Source organism: Lissotriton vulgaris, chromosome 2_1 (genome assembly GCF_964263255.1).
Source record: "Lissotriton vulgaris chromosome 2_1, aLisVul1.2, whole genome shotgun sequence".
NCBI classification, from domain to species: Eukaryota; Metazoa; Chordata; class Amphibia; order Caudata; family Salamandridae; genus Lissotriton; species Lissotriton vulgaris.
The window spans coordinates 987,527,049-987,553,680 of record NC_141687.1 but is presented as its reverse complement, the minus strand read 5'-3'; the positions used below and the strand labels follow the sequence as shown (position 1 = coordinate 987,553,680).

The window sequence follows — 26,632 nt, the reverse complement described above, 5'->3', positions numbered from 1 at the left end:
CTCTCGTCAACTGGCGAATGTTTCTGCTGTAAGCCATCGGTCCCCAGAACGGCAGAAAACCCTTAAAGAAATCTCCCAACTCTTGCCCTGCGGTATCTTCCTGACTGAAGACACCTCTAGCAACTCTCATCTTATGGTAATCTGCCGCAGCTGTAAAAGTGGGATGCAACAGGAAAGAAACAAAACATGTGCCCGAAAAGTCAGGGGGCAACCATGTATACGCTTTGTCGTAGCAGATGAAATAGGTACCCTTAGCTGCTAGAAACGCTGGGGAAGTCTGATACGTAAATACATAAGTCTCAGTGCAGACACTCTTCCCTAACTGAGCTTTTGGATTCTTGCCATTACCCTGCAGACAATAGCGACCCTGATGGGGCACTATCCAAATCGGTGGAAAACTTTTCGCTCGCTGGTTAACACTCAGACTAACTCCATATCCAGTAACGTCCCAACCACTATATGGTTGTTTCTCATCTTTCGGAATAGTCTCAACCGCATTAGTCCCTTTACCCATGTCGACTATACTTCTAGCTAGAGCACTATTCTTTGCATTGTCTTTCGGTGAACGTAGGGGATAGACACTATGGGCATAAATGAACATCGTTCTATATGCCCAAATAGAATCATTAAGGCTAAAAGGCAAAACCAAGTACGGAATACCTTTACCGGTCGTATGGGGCATTAGGCAACAAATCCAACAATTTGTCGTGTTCATAACTAGCTGGTGTTGGTGCAAAAGTTGAATAAAGGAATTATTGGCAAATTCAAATCTTCTAACTACTTCATGTTCGGGCAGAGGGTGAAAAGAATGAGACGAAATAGTAGGAGGAGGCGTAGGTTGCACAGTGGGCATAAACGTCACTTTAAAAGAGAATGTCACACAACCAATTAAAAATATGATTAAATAAGCACAATATTAAAAATCTTTTTCGGGTCATTAGTTTGTATATCTTGCTCTTATAGCTTATTGTCTCAACAGGTCTCTCCAACTCGAAGAACTCCATCCTCACTAAATATGCTGCTTGCGGTGGTAGGGTGTTCTATGCTAAGGAATGCCTCTGTCAGCCCAGGGCAACTCCCTTAGGGCAACCAGAACCATCAACCTATTGTCTCAGGCTTGCACTCCAAAGACTTGTCAACCGTGACCCTACAGCTGAACCCGGATGGCGGTTCGAAAAACAAAAATCAGTAGTTCCTCGGAGGAGAGTTAACCTGCAAACAAAAAATCATAAAAACTTTAATTATTAGTCCTGCGACTCTCGGTCGCAAATTATAACTGTCTTTGCCAGGCAATGTCTGTTCTTGAAAAAGGAGTTCAGGCTCAATAGTGTTCAAACGATTCAAAGGAGGCACAGCTTCTTGAAGAAGATCGTCACTTTCTTTCTCAGTGTTCGTTCCAATCAAACGGGCATCGCGGAATGGCAGAAAACGAGGCACGGTCTCAGTCTCAGAGTCTGGAAGTCCCTTTTGGACCCACCGGTCGCACGGTAAGGGCAACGGAGCCCGTTTGCAATGTACGCCGTGGATCCAGTTTTTCTTGCCGTGCACTCGAACTGCGGAACGTGTAGACAGTAAAACCAGGTGTGGTCCAGTCCAGCAGGGCTGCTCGTTCTTGCTCCGCTGAAAGTTCTTTACAAACACCCAGGAACCGGGTTCAATGGCGTGACCTGGATCTTCAGAAGCCTGCGGTAGACTATCGTGAACCTGTTGGTGTAAGACACGCAGTTTAGCCGTCAGTTCGTACAAGTAATCAAGTAACACAGGATGTTCAAGCTCACTAAACTTCGTCGGTCTTGGCACGCCCCAAATATTTGCCGGGCGGCCAAACACGACCTCATACAGACTCAAACCCATTCGCGAATGCACAGTCATTCTTGTGGACAGAAGGGCTAGGGGTAAAGCATCTGGCCATTGCAAACCAGAGCTCGCTTGAATTTTGGCTAATTTTAATTTCATGGTGCCATTATAGCACTCGACTAAACCAGCTGATTGGTGGTGATTTGCAGCGTGGAATTTCTGCCTTATTCCTAATCCCTCACATACTCTCTTCATCACTTGACCCACAAATTCACTCCCATTGTCACTCCAGATTATTCTCGGCAAACCAAACCTAGGGAAAAACTCTTTGATAAGGGCTTTCGCTGTGGACAAGGCAGTATTGTCCTTCAAAAGGTAAGCTTCCACCCATCTAGAAAAGGAGCAAACAACCACTAACACATATTTCAGGTTGTTGCACCTCTCCATGTGGATGAAATCTAGCTGCAAAGCCTCGAACGGATACGTAGGAGGAGCAAAATGACCAGCCGGGGTTGGAGTTCCCTTACCAGGATTGTACATCAAACACACCATACAGTTCTTAACCAAATTCTCTGCACATTTGGGGATTCCTGCATTCTGCCAAACCGGGGCCAACAACTTGCAAATCCCTTTCACGCTGATATGTGCCATCCCATGACCCATTGTAACAACTGGAAGCACATACGCCTCGGGCAACAACCATCTTTGATGCTCAGACAAATCAGTCCAACAACCATTCGAGTCCAATCTACCCTTACTCTTTCTCCATTCATTCAACTCATTCTCTGTAGCTTCAGCTTAGATGGATTTCACACTCTCAATCGTATCTTCACACATACTTTTATCTGGAACCCATCTCGCCGGACCTGCAATGTACATTCGGCTCATCACATTTCTCGCAGTTTCTTTCGCGACCTCATCTGCAAACGCATTTCCGCGACCAACATCATCCGTAACTTTTTTATAGGCACTGCATTTCGCAATCGCTACTTGCAATGGCAAAGTAAGTGATTCAAGGAGTTCATTCACCAACTGGCCATGCTGAATTTTCGTCCCATGCGAAGTCAGGAACCCACGCTCTCGCCACAAACGTCCAAAACTATGAGCCACACCAAACGCATACTGACTGTCAGTGTACACATTCACTCGTTTTCCTTTCGCCAACACACATGCTCTCGTTAATGCAATCAACTCTGCTGCTTGCGCTGTTGCGCTGAATTATGTGGGATACGTGCAGCTTCAACAATCGTATGCAAAGTCGTAACAGCATATGCTGCAGTCGTATCACCATTCGGAAGCTTGAAGCACGAACCATCAACCCACAAAGTACCATCACATTCTGTAAGAGGAGTATCCCTAAGGTCTATCCTCCCTTCCATTTCTTCCTCAGTTCTAAGGAAACAATCATGCTGTTCTTCAACATTATCTGTCTCAGCTGAAATCGGCAACAACGTGGCTGGATTCAACGTGTTGCATCTCTTAATGTGCACATGACTCGCTAACAAGGTCAATTCGTAACCCGACAACCGAGCACTAGTTAAGTGCTGTGTCCACGCACGCAACCTGGGCTTCATCCTGGACTCCTCCCTCTCCATGACCAGACAAGTCAACGCCGTCTCCTCGTCGTGCTTCAACATCCTGCGCATGCTACGTAAGATCTTCCGGTGGATCCCCACCGAGACAAGGAAGACGGTCACCCAGGCCCTCTTCACCAGCCGTCTGGACTACGGCAATTCCCTCTACGACGGAACCACCGCCAAACTCCAGAAGAGACTCCAGCGGATCCAGAACGCCTCAGCACAACTCATCCAGGACATCCCCCGTCGCAACCACATCTCCAGACACCTGAGAGACCTGCACTGGCTCCCGGTCAACAAGAGAATCACCTTCGTCTCCTCACCCACGCACACAAAGCCCTACACAACCAAGGCCCGGGATACCTCAACAATTGCCTCAACTTCTACGCTCCCAAACGCCAGCTTCGATCGACCGGCCACGCCCTCGCCGCCGTCCCCCGCATCCGGAGAGCCACCACAGGGGGAAGGTCCTTCTCCTACCTCGCCGCCAAGACTTGGAACTCCCTCCCGACCCACCTCCGCCTGACCCAGGACCACCTCGCCTTCAGGAAGCAGCTCAAGACCTGGCTGTTCGAGCAGTAGCAGACCCCCCCCCCAGCGCCTTGAGACCCTCGGGTGAGTAGTGCGCTATATAAATGCTTTGATTGATTGATTGATTGTTTGGTACGATTCAACAAGGTATCCACTGCATGTGGAACCATCACAATCAGTGTATTGTCCATAACCAAACCAGCAGACTGTTGAATCGAAACAGCCGCTGCTGCTGTAGCTCTCAAACAACTTGGCAACGCTCTTGCTACCGGATCTAAGGTCGACGAAAAATAAGCACATGGACACTGCTTATCGCCAAACTGTTGAGTCAACACTGACAATGCACATCCCTCTCTCTCGTGGACATACAATGTGAAAGGCTTACTGTAGTCGGGGGTACCCAACACAGGAGCCGAACACAACGCATTGCGTAATTCTGAAAAGCTCTTCTGACATTCGTCAGTCCAAGGAATAGGATTTGGAGTATCCTTAACAGTAAGAGCTATCAAAGGCTTCGCTAACAACGAGAAATTAGAGATCCACTGTCTACAGTACGACGTAATACCCAAAAATCACGTACTTCTCTCTGTGTCGTAGGCACACTCATTTTCGCAATAGCTTGAATTCTTTCTGGGGTCAGTTTCCTTCCCTCCTTCGATAAGAGGTGTCCTAAATAGGTTACTTCTTGTCGACAATATTGCAACTTTGAAAGAGAAACTTTGTGATGAAAATCAGACAAATGGCGTAACAACGACAAAGTAGCCTCTCTACAAATCTCTTCATTGTCAGCAGCAACTAACATATCGTCAACATTTTGAATAAGAGCAGCACCATCAGGTAAAACCAACAAATCAAGTTGCGTTTTTAAAGCTTGGCTATAGATCGATGGACTCTCACAATAACCTTGAGGAGCGCGTTTAAAGCGGAAACTTCGTCCTCCTCAAGAGAAGCCAAAAATATCTCTACTCTCCACGGCAATCGGGATGCTGAAGAAAGCATTCTTCAAGTCAATCACCGAAAACCACGTGGCTGTAGCCGGGATCAAAGTCAACAAAGAGGTGATATCAGGTACAACAGGAAATTGCGGAAGAACGATCTTATTCACCTCGCGAAGATCGATCACAAACCTATATACAGGAGGCTGTGAAGAATCAGTCCTCTTCAGAACAGGCAAAACAGGACTATTGCACACATTACCTCTCGTTTCCTCAATCACACCCTTTTCAATCAGATCATAGATGGTCGCCAAAAGTGCTCGCTCACCATCACTCGAGATACGATACTGTGGAATACGCGGTAACCTAGCATTTGCTTTCAGTGTCACAACATATGGCGGAATCTCCAAGAGGCCTACATCGTTCGGACCAGTAGCCCAAAGAGAATCAGGGAGGGAAGACAATTCAGGTGGAAGTCGATCTTTGGATATATACATCGGAGAGATCACTCTCTCACCCAATGTAAGATGTACTCCTGACGGAGAACAATACAGCTTTGCATACAATCTCTTTAACAAATCCAATCCCAACAAGTTCTCACCACAACCGGTCGTCAAAATGAGGGGTACTTCAAATCTACGAGGTCCAACAGAAAGAGGCAACGGAGTAGAAATCGGATTCGTAACCGGGGCGCCAGAAAAACCAACGGAAACATTCTTTAAGCTAGACAAAGGTGCGCCAGGGAGTTTAGAGTGCATAATAAAACTCTTCGCAGCACCAGTATCCAACAGAAAAGGCTCTGACACACCTGATGCAATCACTTCAACATATGGTCCACTCTGATCTACTGGAACTGAAACAACTGCCTCTCTTTGTCCATGGCTATCCTAGCAATCATTACCATCCACTTCCTCACCTTCGACGTAGTAATCGTCCGTATAGTACTGAGCTGTCCTACCAGACGCACCATTCTGCTGATCAAAGTTATTCATAGAATTCTGTGGAGGCAAAGGACGCACGTTCTGACCACGACCTCTACCTCTAGGCGCTTGTTGAGCACCTCGACCTCTCACACCAGAAGCACCATTTGTGCGCTGTAACAAAACCGGACAACTACTCTTCAAATGGCCCTCTTCTTTGCAATACGCACACTGATTAGGCCCATACGGAAAACGTTGTTGAGAAGACTCGTTCCTTTGCGAGTTTCTCGAATATTGCTGATTCTGCTGATAATCGCGTTGATTATTAGTACGGGGGTGGATAAGCTTGTTGTAGAAGAACTTTAGTCTTCAATTCCTTATTCTTCTTATCCGCTTTCTCTTCCTCATCTTTGTGCCTATTTTCATAGTACTGGGCCGTATCTAAAATCTGCGCTGACGTGGAAACAGCCCAAGCACTCTCAGAATCCTTCAACTTATTGCACAATTCGGGAAGCAAATTATGTACGAATTTGTCAACGAACAACCTCTGACCACCTTCGGTAGCCATGTCCTGACCACTGTGGTCTACAAAGGTCTCTTCAAATCGTGTGAAAAAGTCGGACACAGTTTCATCTTTCTTCTGCTTGCACGCAGACAACTTGTCCCTATTGACACGCACTTCAGGCATCAAAGTCTTCATATAAATAATAATCTTACCAGGGAGTTCAGCAATCACATCCTCAGGCTTAGCGCCGCCTACTTGTCTATTATCGGCATCTCTAAGATTAACCCAGGTCTCACCTAATTCCTCCACATGATCCGTATGACGAATCTTACTCCAAATAGGCTGTGGAACAACATTCCATTCCCAAACAACATGTCTATATCTGCCAGATTCATGATACATGAACCCACAGTCTGAGTTAGCTCCTTATAGTACCCTGCTGGATTTTTGCGCGGATCCGGCAAAGACTTCTTAAGAGCTAAGACTTCAACACGCTTCCAAGGAACATGTACCCAAACACGCTGAAAGTATGGCGGAATGGCTGGATTAGCAGCTGCATCGCCAGGTCTCCAAACTGGAGGAACCTCACGCATCGGATACTGACGCGCCTTTCTCCTAACTGATGAATCAGGCTCAAACAGTCGCTCAGAAGGAATTGCACTCCGGAATGACAACAATGTCGCAACTGCTTTCTCAATCTCGAGACCTACAACGGTCCCTTTCGCAAACTCGGAACGTATTCGGTACAACTCAGAAGGAGCTTGTCCTACTTCTTCTACCCATTGTTCATGAAGGAATGCACACATCATATCAAAGACGTACCGCTGCTTTGGTGCTTCCCATTGATGGAAAACATCCATAATACCCTCAAGATCATACTGCGTAGAATACGTTACCCATTTACGCGCCATGTGATCCAATACTGTCCGTTCATTAGCATCAGGCAACTGACTACGCGATTGTGTAGGCTCCTCAACAGGAGACATACCGAAGGATCCCAACAGAGGAGAAAAAATACTCAAAACTGCAGCAGTCATTCTTTGTCTAGCAGAAGGAGAAGGTGACAGAATAAGAGAAGATGGAACAATATGAGAAGAATCCAAAGTCGGAACAGAAGGAGTATTATAGACAGGCATAGGAGTAGCAGATGAAGGAGGAGGCAAAGGCGGCGGCCCTTGAGAAGGCTGCACCAAAGGAATAGTAGCCAACGGAAGAGGAGCTGGCTGTGGATTGCAAACGAATGCGCAACGAATCGCAGGTGGCAAAGCAACCAGAGGTTGCGCAACTACAACTGGTGGCGGCGGTGCCGTAGCATTCTGTGCATAAGGGGGTAACAAACTCAATAGATGCGACATTAAAGGATCTTTCGCAAGATCTTTCTTTTCTTCTTGCTCTTTAGGTGGCAAAGCTGGGTAGCACTTATCTACTGCTAACTTCCTGATCCTAAGCATCTGTTCACTCTCTTGCTCTTACTCTTTATCCCTAAACTGTATAGCAGCTTGCACCATTGACAAACCTCGTTCTCGTTTATTCTTCTTTGCTAATTTAATTTCTTTCTGGTTGGCTTCTTTGCGCCATATGCGGAAAGAGTCAAACATTGCCGGCCGGGCTTTCTTCTTGAACAGTTTAACTTTGAGATTGTCTAAAATCTCTGTTTCAAAACTACCATAACGGGGCCACTGTAGGACACCGTCTTTTCTCGTGTATTTAACCCAGATGTCATTATATCTGATGGGGCCCACACCATGTTTTACATAGAGCTCATAGGTCGGAGTTCCAATCGGAGGAACCGGACACAAATCCTCCAACCGGGAATCCCTAGAACAACCAAAACCAAATATCTTTCCAAGTCTACTAAGACCAGGCAGCTTCGCTCACTAGTCTAGCTTCAAACTTCAAGAGAAATCGCAATGCCTTTTGTTCTGAAAAAAAACTTCAAGGGAAATCTCAAAACGATAGTCTCGTGAATACACGAGTCCCTCTGCTTTGGAGCCTGCAGGTTCCAAATCAAAGCGATCCTCGAAGGGATACCAAAACAAACTAAGGACTGGGAGACGCTCCACTCATACTTAACTGAAATGTCGATGGCGTCACCAGAAGACCCGTCTATCGTCTCGCTCTACAAATCGTCTATGTCTCCAAGACAGGGCGACAGTCAGGGCAGCAGTCCTTCGTAGCCGTCGGAAGGCGGGGAACCTCGCAGCAAAGACTTTCGGACCACGACGACATACAGGGGTCGATGAAGTGGCAGGCCTTCCTCCAGAATTTCCACAAGAAGCTCCTCACGATCTTCAGGCTTGGACCGGTACCGCTGAAGTCGCCCCACGTTGGGCGCCAACTGAAAAACCGGGTTTTAGAACCCAGCAGCGCCAGAGAAAACGCTCGAAGCCTTCGGATTCCCCTGCCTCGGCAAACAGAGACACAGGACACTTCTTGATGACGTCAAAGACCAAAGTTTATTGGCTGCAACCAGGAACAGAGGTCTACGAAGCACAACACGGGTGGTTCGCTAGCGACTGCACAATTTCAATGAGCGGAGCATGGTCTTTTATGCCAAAAATCACATTCCAAAGTAGCATTGATTACATACAAACTAACCAATCACAGTGTGACATTTCAAAAGTAGCGCATGACGACAATCCCACTTTCCGTTGTCCAGCCCACCAGAAATGACCAAGCACATTCCAATATCCTGTTGGATCAAGCCGGACAAACCCATCATAAAACCTCAACCCAAATCAGTGATTATGACGTAAAGGAAGGAGCAGAAACAGATGAGAAGCAAGATAGAAAGTTGGGTGCAGTGTACCATGAACTCAGCAATGTCCTGCTCTTTGATCTTTATCTGACCAGCTGCTTAACAAGGAACTGGCTCAGCGAGGTCAGCCTCGGGCAAGGGAGTCAGTTCGGCCAGGTCATTCAGGAGTCAGCGAAGGTGTACGTGTCCCAAGGAATCGCTCGGCCGTAGTTATCGGCCTATGTGAGGGCAACCACACAAAATGGCTGCCGTACACAAAATGGAACCCGAGGGTTCAAACGAAATCCCTGAATAGGTAGTGTTCTCATTGATCGATTAAGACGAAAACACTCGTACACACCGCACTCGTGATTTGCGGTCCGCTGATACCAAAATCGTCTATTTCCGACGACCTTTATTGAACGGGTTCGGAACCACCGAACCTCAGACCCTCGAACTACGGAACTACAGCGTGCATGGTGAGCACTGTGCCTGTATGAGTGCAAAGTGAGGGCTTTGCCTGTATGAATGCAGAGAGACTGATGTGCCTGTATGACTGCAGGGTAAGTGGTGTGCCTGTATGTGTGCAGGGTGAGCATTGTGCCTGTATGGGTGAGGGGTGAGCACTGTGCCCGTATGATGCCGGGTGATAACTGTGCCTGTTTGAGTGCACAGGGACTGGTGTGCCTGTATGAGTGCTGAGTGAGTGGTGTGCCTGTATGAGTGCAGGGTGAGCACTGTGTCTGTATGAGTGCAGGGTGAGCACTGTTTCTGTATGAGTGCAGGTAGACTAGTGTGCCTGCATGAGTGCAGCGGGACATGTGTGCCTTCATGAGTGCTGGGTGAGCACTGTGCCTGTATGGGTGAGCACTGTGCCCGTATGAGTGCAGGGTGATAACTGTGCCTGTTTGAGTGCACAGGGACTGGTGTGCCTGTATGAGTGCAGAGGGACTGGTGTGCCTGTATGAGTGCAGGGTGAGCACTGTGTCTGTATGAGTGCAGGGTGAGCACTGTTTCTGTATGAGTGCAGGGTGAGTGGTGTGTCTGTATGACTGCAGGGTGAGTGGTATGCCTGCAATGACTGCAGGCTGAGTGGTGTTCCTGTTTGGCTGCAGGCTGAGCGGAGTGCCTGTATGAGTGCAGGGTGAGCACTGTGTCGGTATGAGTGCAGGGTGAGAACTGTGCCTGTATGAGTGCAGGGAGACTAGTGTGCCTGTAGGAGTGCAGCTGGGCATGTGTGACTTTATGAGTGCTGGGTGAGCACTGTCCCTGTATGAGTGCCGGGTGAGAACTGTGCCTGTATGAGTGCAGGTAGACTAGTGTGCCTGCATGAGTGCAGCGGGACATGTGTGCCTTCATGAGTGCTGGGTGAGCACTGTGCCTGTATGAGTGCAGGGAGACTAGTGTGCCTCTATGAGTGCAGCGGGACATGTGTGCATTTATGAGTGCTGGGTGAGCACGGTGCCTGAATGAGTGCTGGGTGAGCACTGTGCCTGAATGAGTGCCGGGTGAGTTGTCCAAACCAAATTTTTCAAAGGTCGACATTTCTGGCTCGGGTATGTGCAGTTTGCATACCTCCATTATATGCGATGTAATGCCTAAGTCAGTTGCCTACCTGAAGAGTGTAATTTTCAGATACCACAGCATTACATACTGTGCATTTACAAAGAGTTTGCATTGTAAACTATAGGCATATCTGTGACATTGCTTTTTACATGAGCCTATATTATATGCGCATTTTGGAGACCTGATATATGCATGTAATTAGAGATTGTAGATGTCCATATTGGGAATACTACAGGACTGAATGATGTGTATAAATCAGTTGCAGGCTGTGCATATGCCAGAGAGGTGCATATTGTGCATTTAGCAGAGTCCAATGTATTCTTCATGTGATAGATGCCTTCATAGTGGGCTTGTACCTCTGATCTCTATAATGTCATATGTCCTTTGGCAACAAAATGTACATCAATCAGTGGCGAACAATGCTTAATTTGTGCTGGTGCTTTCCGGTGCTTAGCACCAGGACTTATTTCTTTCTCTAGACCGGAGTGTCACTGATTGGCAAATTATATCAACACCTGCACAATGTGTCCCAAAAACATGTTCTGTCAATCTTCCAGATGAAGAGTGCTTGCTTAGCCGATAAATCAATGCCTGCCCTTCAGTCAGTGTTGCTGGAGGGCGGGCCACTGATTGAGCTTGATTGGTCCTGACTGTGCGTCTGCCCTGTGACAGCGTACGTAATCTTGAGTCATGACGCATGCACCGTCAGTTCAGCACAACGGCACCATTACTTGAAGCAGCGTGCCATGCAGCCAGTGTGCAGCAGCAGGCCTCTAGTCTGAAGGCTGTAACCGTCACCCAGTAAGTAATCAACGCTGCTTTTTCTTCATCGTGGTTGCAGTGTAAACTTGGTATGAATGCTACATGACAACTCCTCCAACTCCGATGTGAAGGATGATGGTGATGGGTCTTCTAAAAGGGGGTGAGACTGACAAAAGTAGGCATGAAAACGGTGCATGCCACGGTGCCTACAGAGGATTACTGGAACTGTGGCTTTACTTCACTTTATTTGAGGACGTCATTTGCTAGTTGCTACTCGGTGGTTTCAAATCCTGTCTTCTACTTCTACTTTCTAGTAGTAAATAGTGTGAACACAATTATGCTGTTCTCTTAAAATATAAACATCATGCCTTGTTATTTTTTTTATTATATTGTTGGAACGTGTCCTGAGTCAAGTGAAATCGGCACGAGTTATCTTGACTTGTAAACTTACTGAAAATCTCTGAGGTGCATCATCGTCATGTCAGATCATGCCTTGCGATGTTATGTTTAATCATGTGTGTACTTTGTGGTTTTGTTAGGCGCGATGAACCTGCAGGTGCTGGGCCTTGAGTGCTCCCTGTATCTGGAGCAGCAAGTCCGATCAGGGCTTTTTGGTTCTGGGGTGTGCTTGTCCAGCAACAAACTGATAGAAGGGGAAGATAATTCCAGAGGAAAAACTAGATGACAAAATGTTTAAAGCCTTCTTAAAAATATGGGCTAAATGTGTTTCGGGATAAGAGCACATCCCGCCCTGGAAGGGCACTTCCCAGCTGAGAGGCTCCTGCACAAGTGGTTGTTTGGGGAAGGAGCGTATCTGGTTAATGGAAGTCAAACGTGATCCGTGCTGTGAGGGGGCCCGGAACCCTGCGATCAGCAGCTGAATAGTTAGTATGGGGTTGTCTGGGGGCAAGATATTTATTATTTAACTGTTTGGGAATTTTACAGAGCAGTGTGTGTCTCTTTTTGTACTGCAGGGCTCTAAGAATGTTGAAGATAAAGAGTCAGCTCTCTCACGGTCAGTTGAGGTATAGCTGGACCTAGTGCCCCCCTGGACTTGCGCATTCACTGCAGGGTAAATGTAGAGAAAAGTTGAAGAATAGTGCCCTCACGATTTGTCAACAAAAGTTCATAGAGAAAATTTAAGCGTTCTTTGAAAGTTTCAAGTGCGTGGTTTTTATTTTTTGGTTACATTTGCGGAAAAAAGGACAGCCGCCACGTGTTTTGCCCTAGTGGCCTAATGGCCTTGGGCTTTTTCAAGGCGAAAGTCAGTTGTGGGGACAGGTTGCATTCATGATGCTGTAAGAAGCCAGTATGTAATAACTGCGGTCCTGGAACAAGAAACACAACTGGGCTCTGACAATTGTAGCACCTAAGCCTAGAGACTTCCACCCTAACAGTTAACCATAGCATTCACTGCAGGGGCCTGTGTTGAACCTCATGCTCTCTCTGTGTCCTCTCAGACTTTCATCCTTCTGAGTAGATGGGGCAAAAGGGCCTGAGGTGCCTAGATTGGAACTGGGAAACCATGTTTGAGTCCAGCATCGGCTAATTTTGTGATTCTGGACAAATCACTTAATCTTCCCTGCCTCAAAAAACATACCACGTGGAATGTAATCTGGTACTTGAATTAATCACTCTAATACCCTTAAGAACAAGTCCTCACTATATGAAAACTGAAAAAAGATCAAAAGGAATCTGAATCATTGGGTTGGGTATCAATAAAGATCCAATGCCTGGGGGCGGAGATAGCCGGCGTCGATGGTGGACGCGTGAGCCTGCGGCTCCTCGCCTAAGCCCCTGTAAAATCCTGTTAACTCATCCTGCACGGTGTCCAGACTTCTGCTTTTAGCCCAATTCCTCCACCTGAGACCCCTGGTCACTAACGGTGGGGTCGGTGGCCCTGGAGAGCTACGATTCCCGGGCGGAGAGAAGTGACGCCTTGGCAGTCGCGGACTGGGCCTGAAGCCGTCGACTATCCTGGAGAGCGGGCAGAGCGACGTCAACCGACGTGTGGCTGCAGCAAACCCTCATGACCGGAGTCCCGGCCCTGCGGGGTTTGACTCGACACTTGAGCGGACTGGCGCTGGTACACCCTCTTCTCCTTGGCCACTGCCCCCCATCTTGGACCCTCGTTCCCGCAAGGAGTGGCTCATCGGCAGTGCAGAAGCTGTTTCGGCTGTCGCCGTACGGCGGCCTTGTACCGGCGGATTCAGAGTGAGTACGCAGCCATACCAGCGTACCCCGACGGACCTGCGAGCCTCCCCCTCCTTCGAGCTGTGAGTTGAGAGAAGGCGCGATTGCAGTGGTGTCGGCCAGTGTAAGAAGAGTTCCCGCCGGAGCCGTGCGAAAACGAAGAGATCCCCCTGCGGGCGCCATTTTGGGTCCCTCGTGACGGTGATCCTGGCCTAGCGGTCCTCGCGACTGGCGGTAGTGGTGCGCCTCCCCTGAGTTCATCGGCCACTGCCCCTGCCCTCTGGAGCAGGGCGGGGAGCCCACTGTTCCCTTGCCTCTTCCCCAACCAAGACTGCCATGGGGAAGAACGACTCTACGCAAGCTAAACTCTCCTTTGATCGGCGGCGGCCAAAGGGGACGGAGACGCCGGCAGCCGAGGCATCCTCAAAGGGTGCCTCTGCGACTGGCCCGGCGGGCACAGAACTGCGAGACATGCTTGTGTCCATGGAGAAAGGGATACAGGACAGTATTGCGTCTGTTGGCACCAAAATCGACGCATTGTCATACCGTATGGACCGCATGGCGGAGCGCGTCGACAAACACGCCGAACGTCTGGACATGGCGGAAAGGCAGCTCACTGAGGCGGAGGAGGCACAAACTGAATGGGACAAAGATAGGAAGCAATTCAGCAGGCTCCTCCAGGTCATACAGGACAAGTCGGAAGATTTAGAGGCGAGGTCGCGCAGATCCAACATCCGCATCACGGGTGTGGCGGAAACCACCCAAACCGGCAAAATGGAACTCTTTGTCGAGAAACTCTTATAAGTCTTGCTGGGAGAGGAGGCATTTTCGCCCATGTTCATTGTCGAAAGGGCGCACCGCACTCTGGGCCCTCAGCTGAAGCCGGGCGCGCCCCCTCGCCCTATCAGAGCGAAACTCCTCAACTATCGTGACAGGGACACGGCGCTGCGCCTGGCGAGAGACAAAGGCAAGCTGCAACACGAGGGCATGGACATCTCCATCTACCCGGATTTCACTGCCAAGGTCCAGGAGGAAAGGAGACAATTCGCACCGTACAAGAAGCAGTTGCGCGCCCTTTGCCTAGATTACGCAATGCTATATCCTGCCAAGCTCCGAATTAACAAACAGGGACACTCTCACTTCTTCACGGACCCCAGAGACCTTCAGAAGTCCCTGAAAGAATGGACCAGAGAACGCAAGGAAGCCCAGAAGCACCATGAGGATGACTCTGGCTCCGCTTCTCACATGGATGAGCAGGATTGATTAGGAGTTTGTGGTGTACTCTATCTCACTTCCTACGAAGTGGGGTTGCTCCTCACTCAGGGATGCTGGGCCCCCCAAGGGGGCGGTAAGTGATGGATTGAATATATTGGCAGTCCCTACGGTGTGGTACGAGGGACGAATCTTGCGGACACTTTGCTGGAGGCCGTCAGGCTGTTTTGTTTCTTGTGGATGGGCGCTGCTGGTGGTATGCCTTGAGGGGGTTGGTGGGATGGAGGGGCATTTTGGGGTGATTTGCTAACAACACCGAATTACCTGCAGGGGCAGGCCTGTGGGACGAACTTGATTTGTGTAGCTGAGCAGTAGAAGGTACTGCTCCTGATAGGCGCTCTCTGCCCCGGCGCTTTTGGCTGTTTGGCTTCACTGCGAGCCAGTTCTAAGTCTACCTTGCTTTTGTTGATTTTGGGTTGATGGGGGGTGGTTTTGGGGTCTGTCTGACCTGGTTGGGGGTGGTTGGCTGTGGGTGGGTAGGGTGGTGGGAGAACGAATTGGGGGGGCTGCTGAGAGATGTTCTTGTTTCCTTGTTTGTGGGGGGTTGCATGCTAAACCAAGTGAAGTGCTGCTTGTGGTTGTGCTCGAAACGAAATGCTCTATTCTAGGAGAGTCGACTGGCTGCCTGTACATTTCCAAGATGTGGAACCGATATAATGTGTTGCCAGTTATCGTACCCAGCTCTGGACCTCGAGCTGCTGATATTGTTGACTGCTCACTGGATAACCCGTTGCTGATATGTCTAATAATGCTGTAAGTAACACTACACACACCCCTCAGACTCTGAAGATGATGTCTTGGAACGTGCGGGGTCTGAACGACTACCGTAAACTGCGGAAGGTCCTTAGCTACTTACATAGACATCATGTCGATCTGGCCCTTCTGCAGGAAACGCACTTATCCATTAACAGCAGGATGTTGCAGGCTCGTGGGCTCGGGGGTAACGCAGTGGCAGCAGGATTTACGACACACTCCCGGGGGGTCCTAACCTGGGTCAGCCCAACCTCACAACTAAAATTGGTCCCTGTGGTAGCAGACGCTGAGGGTAGGTTTGTTCTTGCTAGGTGTACGGGTAAGGGAATTGACTTGTTGATTGTCAACGTTTATGGCCCTAACTACGATAACGCAGACTTCTATGCCACTCTATCAGCACACTGTAGGTCACACGCCAACACCGGGGTACTGTGGGGAGGTGATTTCAACTTTGTTTTTGACCCTGTCCTGGACCGCTCCGCCGGCCCCGCACGCAGGCCGGTAGCCTCAGCTGCTTATATGAAAGCGGAACTGATTAACTTAGATTTGGTGGATGTGTGGAGAAGTAAGCACCCCGCAAAGGGTGGTTTCACACACTATTCCGCATTCCACAATATCCACACCAGGATCGACTATTGGCTGGCATCACAATCTGTAATGAGTAGCATTCGAGCCTGCGAGGTGCTCCCACGCACTCTCTCGGACCACTCTCCCATTCTGCTGCATGTGGCCACCGCTAGGAGGGGTATCCCCCCTTTACCTGGAGGTTCCCTCCCTACTCCCTGCTGGACGACGCCTTTCGGGGCGAAACGGCTGAAGACATTGACTCGTTCTTTGCTACCAATTTAGGCACGGTGGACAACTTTTCCACACTGTGGGAGGCGTTCAAGGCCTACATAAGAGGCATGGCCATGTCTAAACACTCAAGCGTGCTGCGGTCTATCAGACGGGACCTTGCGACGCTGGAGTCCCAACTGGGAGATCTGGAGGATCGGCAGCTGCTTGACCCGGGGCCTGACATTCCCTCTCCACTTAATCCCTTGCTTGCTGTCTGAGTATCAGAGATTGGCTGACAGGGAGATCCTTCACATGGGGAAATACGCGACGGCCCGAGCCTACGGGGAGGGGGAAAGACCGGGTGCCCTTCTGGCCCGAATGGTGCGTGGCTCTATACGGCCACTTGTGGTCGACGAGTTGCACACGCCGGAGGGTGAAGTGGTCACAGACGAGGAACAGATCCTCCATACTTTCCGACGATACTACGCCGAGCTATATAAGTCCAGATCACTAGGCGTCAAAGACGAAATGGATGATTACCTCGACCACATTGCCATGCCCTATCTGCCGAACTCGGACAGGGAATTTCTGATGTCCCCCATACAGGAGGACCGGGCTCCGATGGTCTGACAGTGAGCTTTTACAAAGCCTTTAAGGACAAACTGGTTCCGCATCTGATCTCCCTCTTCGATGTTATATGCGAGGACGGGATGATGCCCCTCACTATGAGGGAAGCTTTGCTGGTCACCATTTTGAAACCAGGGAAGCCCCCGGAATCCTGCAGCTCATACAGGCCCCTCAGTCTACTGAACGTTGACGCCAAAATCTACGCCAAGGTGTTGGCCAATCAGTTGGCTCTTTTGGTCCCCGAACTCGTCGTGCCTGAACAGTCCGGCTTTGTCCCCAACAGAAACCTAACGTACAATATCCGCACTGTGCTGGGGACGATGCAACCCTTTTCCAAAAAACACTTTACCTTGCTAGGGTTCATCCTATCAGGCAGGGGCCCCATTTTTTCCTAAAAAGCTAACGGTTTTTCTTGACATGGAAAAAGCCTTTGACTCGGTGGAGTGGCCTTTTATGATCAGGGTGCTCAGGAAACTCGGTCTGGGTGAACCGTTCCTGCAGATGATTGGTGCCTTGTATCACCAGCCGTCGGCTATGCTGAAACTGGGGGACAGAGTGTCGGAACCGTTCCACATCAGCAGGGGCACCAGGCAGGGCTGCCCCTTCTCACCCCTACTGTATGCGCTAGTAGCGGAGCCTCTAGCCTGCGCTATAAGGAAGTACCACAGCCTAGAGGGGATCAGCTTTCCCACCTATAAAATAGGCATCTCTACGTATGCTGACGATACCTTGCTGTATATCCATAACCCGGAGTCAAACTTGTCTGCTGTCCTTCAAGAGGTTGTCCGTTTTGGCTCACTTTCTGGGCTACAAGTGAATTGGGATAAATCTATTGCCTTCCCACTCACGCCAGTGACGCAACCTTTTGACATGGAATATCCCCTGAAGTGTTCCACAGATTCGGTCAGGTACATAGGTATACAATTACACACAGACCCGGAAATTTTGGTCAGGGACAATTATGGTGTGGCATTCAATAAGCTTGTTGATGATGTTGAAACTTGATGTAAACTTCCGCTATCTCTCTTAGGTAGGATAGCCATTATGAAAATGATCGTGCTACCGAGGTTTCTATTCCTATTTGCGAACATCCCAGTGGTTCTGTCAAGGGCCTTCTTTAAACAGCTCACACAAGTGCTAATCAGATTGGCATGGGGAGGCAGGCAACCCAGGATACAATGGGCGACGTTGATCCTCCCCTGTGAGATGGGGGGTCTGGGGGCTCCCGATATGGAACGATACTACCGAATTGCACAGGCTTCGCACTTACACTCATGGATTCACGGAGACGCACGCACGCCACATGTGATCCTAGAGCGGCTGTTTGCGGACCCGCTCCCCCTACCGGCCACAATTTGCCTCTCGGAGGATCTCTCTGTCGGTCAATTGGACTCCCTTAAATCGACTAACCATGCCTGGCACGCGCTGGCTCGCGCACGTGGCTGCACTATCTTGTACTCCCCCCTCATGCCAGTCGACTGGGCGCTCTGGCTGGACCCCCTCGGGGAGAAGGGTGTCACTGAGGCGCTTCGCTCCCTGGGGATCGTGACGATGGAAAACCTGTTCGCAGAAGGTATGCTGAAGACATGGGATCAGCCCCCCCCTCCCCATCTGGTCCCTCGCTTCTGCAAAGGTTTCAGTTCCATAGACTCCGCTCGGCATTTCGGGAGGCACTGGGCCGGGCTATGGAGGAACCAGTGGAGGTCCCCGAATTAACTTATGTCATTAAAAACAAGTCCCCTGCCAAATTGATTTCGCACATCAACAAGCTGGGGGTGACACATCAGCAGCTGCTACATTCTAAGGCCAGGGAGGCCTGGCAGGGGGATATTCAGTCACCCATCGACGATAGCATATGGAGATACTGTTGCTCCAGCACGCGTAGAATCTCCCTCAATGGCAGGCACAGATGAGTGCATTTTAAGTTTCTCCAGCGGGTCTACTACACCCCCGAAAGGCTCCACCGATACGGCCTGCGGCCATCAGCGGAGTGCGAACGCTGCCATACGTCAGTTGCTGATTTTATTCACATGGCATGGCACTGCCCGGGTATACAGGCTTTCTGGGTGGAAGTTTTCTCTGAGCTTGACCAGATCCTAGGAGTGGAACTGCCTCGCAGTCCGGAACTAGCCCTCCTGGGTTACTCTAAGCCGCTCCCTCCCTCTCAGCGTCGCCTAGTTGACATGGCGCTGCTGTTAGCCAGGAGGTTGGTGGCGAGATGTTGGATGAGGGGGGCCTCTCCCCACCAAGAAGAGATGGACAGGGGATTTACTACACTGCCGTACCCAAACTGAACTCTATAGTGAGCTACTGCCTCCTAGGAGTAGACCAAAAAACGTTTGGGGCCTTTACCAGGAATACCTACAGAAAGGGGATGAGGAGTGTTCGGATACCTCGGAGGTGGTGGACCTCCCCGACCACACGATGGACTAGGAGCTGAGGCGACCTCAGAGCTTATTTTGAGGGGGTTGCCGGGTGGGGGTGGAGGGATTGGACAGGGACAGCACGGTAACACCTAGTGCCTCTGGAGTTGGGACTAATCAGCCATCGGGGGCGCGTGGGCTCTCCAGGGTTGGGTGCTAAGTATTGCAACATCTAGGCACACTAATGTACTCCAACTGAACTTGCACACATGGGCACTCTCGTAAGCACACTCGTGGGTGGGTGGGGGGCATTGGGTTGGTTTAATAGTTCTTGATCTTTCCTCGTTCCCAGAGACCTTAGACACCAGTGTCCTGCAGAAGGTTACAAGTTGTCATGGCGCACCTCACACTGTTTTCGGGCTGTCACCTCTATCTGTTTCCCAAGGCTGATAAATGACCATCTCGCCGCCGGGCCCCCGCCGCCGGGCTGTATGGCTGTGTATTTCATTATGCTGTTCAGTGTTGGCGGTGCACAAGTACTTCAAATGTGTGCATATATGTGAATGTATGGCAAACTTGGAATCTAAATAATAAAGGTCTTTAAAACAACAAAAAAAAAAAAAAGATCCAATGCCTGCCAGTAGCGGCACAAGGCTTTCTCTAGGGCGAACGTGTATGCTACAAATGTGCATTTTATGGTAAGTTAGAATCTGATTGTCGAAGTACAATCTTCTCCAATGTTGTCCTTTTGAGACCCTTTTTCTGCATAAAACTCAGTTGTCGGTGCATTTGAAGCTCTGTTCGAACTGTGCTCTGACTCTTAGTGTAGATGCCTTGAAGGCTGAGCAGCTGAGTCAATGTGCTGCTGGTTCAAGGGTCACCAGTACAAACTCAGAAAAAAACTGTTTTGTTTGCACATCTGCGAGAACCAGGGATTACACATATAATACATACATTGGGCATTAAAGATATTGTTTCACACTCCAGCCTGGACATCCCCAAGAATTGGATGGAGGTATTACATCTGACTATTAGCAGTGCCAGTTGAGGATGTGGTTGGAGTCAATAGAGGAAGTGGGTGGAGCCGGGAAAAGTGGGTGTGGCCTCTGACAAACATTTGAGCACCTGGACTTCATATTTTACAAATTAAGCACTGGTGGCGAATTCCCCAAATTCTCAGAGGAAAAGAACTGAGTAGTGTGTAAGTTGTGGTACTGTATTTTACTAATAGGCTGGTCTGGTGCAGTTTAAGGTGTTATTTGAAAATCAAGCCTGGAGAGAGACAAAATATAACAGAAGAAGATAGTCATTTCAGCATTGTTATATAGTCAGGCCTTTCATGGTCAGAAAAAGTTCATTATCTTTGGTTTTGTTTTGCCTCCATATTATTAAGATATCCTTCCCAAGGAGCTAAAAAAACCAGCACGTGTTTCAAGTCAACCATCATATTACCAAGATTGGATTTCAAATCGGGTATTGCATCAGGCTTTCAGCAGTGCCAGTTGAGGATGTGGGTGGAGCCAAAAGAATAAATCGGTGGAGCCAGTGACACCAAGATTGCACATTTCTCACATATGTTGCCTCCCCCTAGGCTTACGAGGCACATTCAGGCCCAGATTTACTAAAGGTCTGCATCTTCATTGTGCCACGAAAGGGGAGATTTACTATGCCACGCAGAGCCACTGTGCGTGGCTTTGTGTGACATAGTAAATCTGGAGTAACGCAAGGTAGCACAAGTCGCTGCCTTGGGATACTCTGTCCTCGGAATGCGTTCTGTGTGTGGGGCATGGGTGTTCTCAAGCATCCACCCATGGTTTTTGGTGCATTCCCAGATTTACTAACATTAGTAAACCTGGGAATGTGTCACAGTGCCATGCCTTCCCAAGTGAGGCGTAACAAGTGGAATTATGTTTATTTCTCTTTGTTTTTCATCATCCTTAGTTTACTGCATTCTGCAGCACACATATGAAGAGGAATAAACCTCAGAGGATTGCTTTTGTGCAGGAAGGTGTTTCTTGCTGCAAAAAACACACTCTTGGCTATAGCTCAGGTGCCCTTCCCCATGGTGTAAGGATGCTGTGTTGGCGCTAGGCTGCACTCAGTGTGCCAGCACAAGGAGAGAGGAGGAATGTACCATATATTAGTAGATATGGCGCATTCATACTGTCTTCCTGTCATCACGCAGCGCAGCAAGTTGTCTTGCTGCGCTGCATGACTCGTTGGTAAATATGACCCTCAATGTTCAGAGTTATGTAGACATTCTCTAAAAGTGAGGTTCATCACCTCGACTCATAACTGGAATGAAACAGAGCCCCAACAGTGCAATTCAAACTGCAGGTCTCATCACCTGCTCTGTAATCGGAAGGGCTGCTGCAGATAGAGCTTTGAACGCCATTTGCAAAAGCTTCTTAACTCAAAATATGGATGTCGTTCAAGAGAGAGGAACACTGGGAAACTTGACTAGTTTACTTTGCCTCGAGACTGAGGCTGAACTGAGACCGTGACAGCCACTTTCTGTCATTCAGTGCGAGTGCACAAACACCATGGCAACAATTTCATAAGTATCAACATGTCAAACTGAGACGTCCACCCCATCACTTAATGTCAGTATTTGTATAACACTCACAGAAATCGACATAGCTGTATTTATGAGATGAAATACCATAAATCAAGTGCAACTCCCCACTGCATTCACTTGGAAAAAATTCCATTTGTACCATGTCAAGTGAGACATAATTTGCAGCATGTCATGTTTCTTGAAGCCTAAAAGCATAGTGGGCTTTAGATTTTGAATGAAAAGGTACTCGGAGGGTAAATGGAAGGAAGTGAATGCGTGAATGCGAAAATACGGTCAGATTCAAACTTTCCATCTTTCTTTACCATTTAAAACCGTATTCTTGAACTGAATTATGTACCTGGCACATTGACAAGGGAAACAATTAAGATACCTGTAAAGCAAAGCATTTGGCTAAAGTTTCCTGGTTTTGACTGCAGTGGAGAAAAACGTAGCACACGCTATCCTAATATTTCTCTTTATGGTTATCTAGCTTACTGAGTACCAATGTCCAACTCCAAGATAGTCCAATAAATTCACCAGGTTTACATTCATCCATATTATAGAACTCAAATGAGTTCACAAATGTGGAATAAATATTAGCCAACAGGTCCTTTCTTTCAAGAATATATGCCCATTTAACGGCCCTTCGATTATTACTTAATACAACATTATCACAGGTTAATGGTAATTCTAGACTATGAATACCCTCAGTAACACCAGGTTCTTTCAGGATACTTGACAAAAAGCTCATTTCTAACGGGAAGTGATTGCTCTCAAAACGTTCTCTAACATTTAGATCATGTGTATATGGCCACAAATTAAAAGAAACAGAAACATAATCTATCTTGCTACTACAATTCCCCCTACTAAAGGTAAATGCTCTCGGGGAGTCTGATGGCATGCACCCATTACAAGCTCTTAGACCATAGCTTGTGAACAGCCCTGAGATCTGGAGGGCTAATGTGCTGGTTTAGTGCTGGTATCCCATGGGCAACATCCTCATCCTCATACAGTTTAACCATCCCCACAATCGGCTCAAAATTGCAATTTAGATCACCACATAAAATGATGCTTTCATGGTTAATTTCATGGTGAATTTATTGGACTACACAAATCCTTTTGTAAAAAACTGATTGATCTTATTACTAAAAAACCAAGGAAAGGGAACGGGTCGGCGAACACAAAACCAGTAGGCAAACCCTGGTTTAACAAGGAATGCCGAGTAGCCAAGACCGACCTGATCAATGCGGTAAAAACTAAAAACTCTGTAGAACTTAAAGTAAAAAGGAAAATTTACAACAAAACAATAGCCACCGCAAAATCATCCTGGGACGAGGATCTATGGTCCAGTATGTTATCAGCTGCAAAAGTTAAAGATCACAGGCAGTTCTGGGAGTTAGTAGCCAAAGGGAATAAGCCAGATAAAGGCTCAAGGGAGGTTTTCCTAAATGAAGCTACATGGGTTGATCACTTTACATCATTATATGCAGCCCAAATCACAGAGGAAAAGCTTATGGTAAACCCAAATGAAATAGTAACCCAGAGAGAGGATGTTGAAAACTCATTGGTAATTTTTGACTTACAAGAGACCGAAACAGCAATTGCTTCTGTGAAGCAAGGGAAGGCCCCGGGTCTGGATAAGATCCCTGGTGATCTTTATAAACATAATATGGAGATCTGGGCACCTTATTTAAATCATTTATTTAATGTCATCGCAGCAGGTGACCAAATCCCTGACACATGGGATGGGGCTGAAATTATCACCATTTTTAAAAAGGGGGATAGAGGGGATCCAGCGAACTATCGCCCCATTAGTGTTTTAGACATAACGCAGAAAATTTATGCCAGACATATTCTAAACCGCGTAAATACGTGGCTAGAGGAAAATCTGATTTTATCCAAGTACCAGGCAGGGTTTAGGGAAAAGACTGGGACCATCGACCAGGTATTAAGGCTATGCTGCTTGTATTGGAAATATGTCATCATTCGCAGAGGTAATTTATATGTTACCTTTGTAGATCTACGAGCAGCATTTGACCTTATCCCCCGTGACCTATTGTGGAAATCATTGAAAAAGCAGGGGTTCCCAGATGATCTATTGAAACTAGTGATTAGGTTACACCAGAATAACTATGCCAGGGTAAGATGGGGCCCTAATGGCGAACTTACAGATGAAATCCCTATCAAGAGGGGAGTACGCCAAGGGTGCGTGCTGGCACCTACACTTTTCTCCCTTTATGTCAACGATATTGCAGTTCATATGGAGAATTGTGACAATGACTCTCCTCGCCTGGGGGGGGTCGAGTTTCGGCCCTCCTCTTCGCGGATGACACGATTCTCATTTCTCAAACTCCTCGGGGCCTACAGACTTTATTAGATAGGTTCCAGCAGTATTGTATCACAAAAGTGTTAGAAATTAATGTAAAAAAGACTAAATATATGGCACTTAATCCTCATAAAAGTTTCAGGAAAAACTTAACATTGAATGGAGAAAAACTTGATTATGAACTAAGTTTTACTTACTTGGGGGTATTCTTAGATTCATCCTTAAGTTGGAGACCCCAATTAGAAAAATCTAAAATTGTGTTCAAACAAAATTGTCTACCAATACTGAAAAGGCATAACAATTGTGCAAACAAAGCAGTTACCCCAGCGTAAGAACTGTTTAAATGCAAGGTTCAGTCAGCGGTTCTGTATGGGGCAGAACTTTGGGGACCCGTGTGTAGAAAGACTTTTGAAATCATGGAGAATAAGTTTTTAAGGGGATTATTAAAGGTTCCTAGTAACACTCCATTATTACCCCTACTCCTTGATATGAACATACGACGCACCGACCTACATGCAATATTAAGACCACTATTGTTATGGGTCAGGTTGTGGATCACCCCAGAGCTAACTGAATATAAAAATGGGTTGGTTGAAGTTTTGGAACTGGACACGTGTAACAAGATTCTTTGGTTTAAACACGTTAAAAGCTGGTTAACAAAATTGGGTTTATCCCATTTTTGGAGTCAACCAGAATTACTGACTGTGTCCTCAAAGAAAATAGTCAAACTCTCTTTTTGGGCCTTTGTGAGCCATGATGCTGTATATGTTGGAGCACATGGCCCCTTAACCGAAAAATTCTTATTGGTGAAAAATGTAGCCCAGTTTGAAATGTTTCTTGATGAGATTCAGCCACCATTAGCGAAAACCTTGTATATAAAGTATAGGTACGGTATACTAAGAACCCGGGAAACCGAGTCAAAATGGGGGAAAACCAGTAATGATAAATGCACCTTATGCACAAATAATGCAAGAGAAGACATTTTTCATATTTTGTTTTTCTGTCCAAGCTATGTAGAAACTAGAAGAAAATGGATAGTGCCACTGTGCCGTAATATTGGAACAACATCGTATAAGGAAGCTGGAAGAATATTAATTACGGACACTAGTCAAGTAATAGTGTTTGGTATCAGTAGATTCCTTTTGGCAGTAAAATTCATTAGACAAAAATCGTCACTGCCATTACATTTTTGTACATTTGTTGATGATATTGTGGCCATGTATATTATGTATTTTTATATATACTATGTATTTGTATATCTTTTATGGTGCAATTGCAACGAAATAAAGATTATTGAATTGAAAACTCCAAGATATTTTAGTGCAGTAACAATCCATCTGCTAGTTTTAACTTCCAAGGAGTTGCTGCACCTCACAGTCCCTTTAGGAACCACAAAATAATATTTCGGAATGACTTGAAAAGGATAATACTTTTAACTTTGTATTTCATGAGGAAGAAATACAATTTCTTAAAATTTGTTCAAGCAATGACAATATTTTGAATTCATAAGACGAATGCCAACAGGATATCAGCAGAACATCGTGCTACATTTATATATTATTGTCATAATGATACTGTGTCTATTGTTCTAGGTATGTACAGAGTTAACACGTTATGCTTACCTGGGAATCTTGCACACTTAGATGCTGTATCTGTCCAGGAATATCATTTGCATTAATGGAAGTCTGGTGGGAAATAATCAATAGGTTCAGTACAAAATGTGGTAAGGAAAACTGGTTCGCAAAAAAGTTATCATGATTTCCTCAAAATCAAAGTCACAATTCTGGTATGTAAGTAGGATTGTCACAGCACAAACAGCCAAAAAAAGGCAGCAGAGCATCAAAACAGATCAATAGGATTTGATGGGCTGCATTTGCTATGTTCTGTTCATATGAAGTTTGCCTAGTGCAACCTAAGTAGTTATAGAAACAAACATTAACAAAGTCAAAACAGGTATATGATTGGCAAACTACTGCAATGGTCTTTCGTTAGTGAAATATATGTCATAAAAATAAAAAGTAGAAATAGTAGCTGCCTGACTAGCATATTTATTTAACTTAGAAAACCTAACCTTTGCATACAATTTTAATAGATGCTTGGAAAAGGTATGGGTAAACGTTTATAGGTTTAATGTGCATCGCAGAAAAGAATACTTCTTTCGGTGCAAAGTAAAGTTATCTTTGGCTTTGAAGTACTGTATTGTTAAACAAGACTTTAAAAATACAATGATGACCAAACGATTTTTTCAGAAAAGATAACTGAAAAAAAAGCTTTAGTACAGCAAGATATTAATGCTGACTCACTGCCCCTCAAAATACATGTACACAAATATAAAAACATGTAAAGATACAAATTGCGAATGACAGCTGAACAGACGAAAGCATGAAGACAGCTGACCTAAAGCACCTCTACCTGTCTGTGTCTGCAGAGTAGG

At 47.0% G+C, this 26,632-nt stretch overlaps 1 protein-coding gene across 1 annotated transcript in view; it reads right to left on the bottom strand.

The window, feature by feature from the left end:
• STK39 (serine/threonine kinase 39) overlaps positions 1 to 26,632 on the bottom strand; it is a 1,290,321-nt gene that overhangs the window by 141,173 nt on the left and 1,122,516 nt on the right. Inside the window, exon 13 of the mRNA XM_086958759.1 lies at positions 25,821 to 25,883. Within this exon, the coding sequence (XP_086814885.1) occupies positions 25,821 to 25,883 (63 nt within the window). The remainder of the gene's footprint in view (positions 1 to 25,820; positions 25,884 to 26,632) is intronic.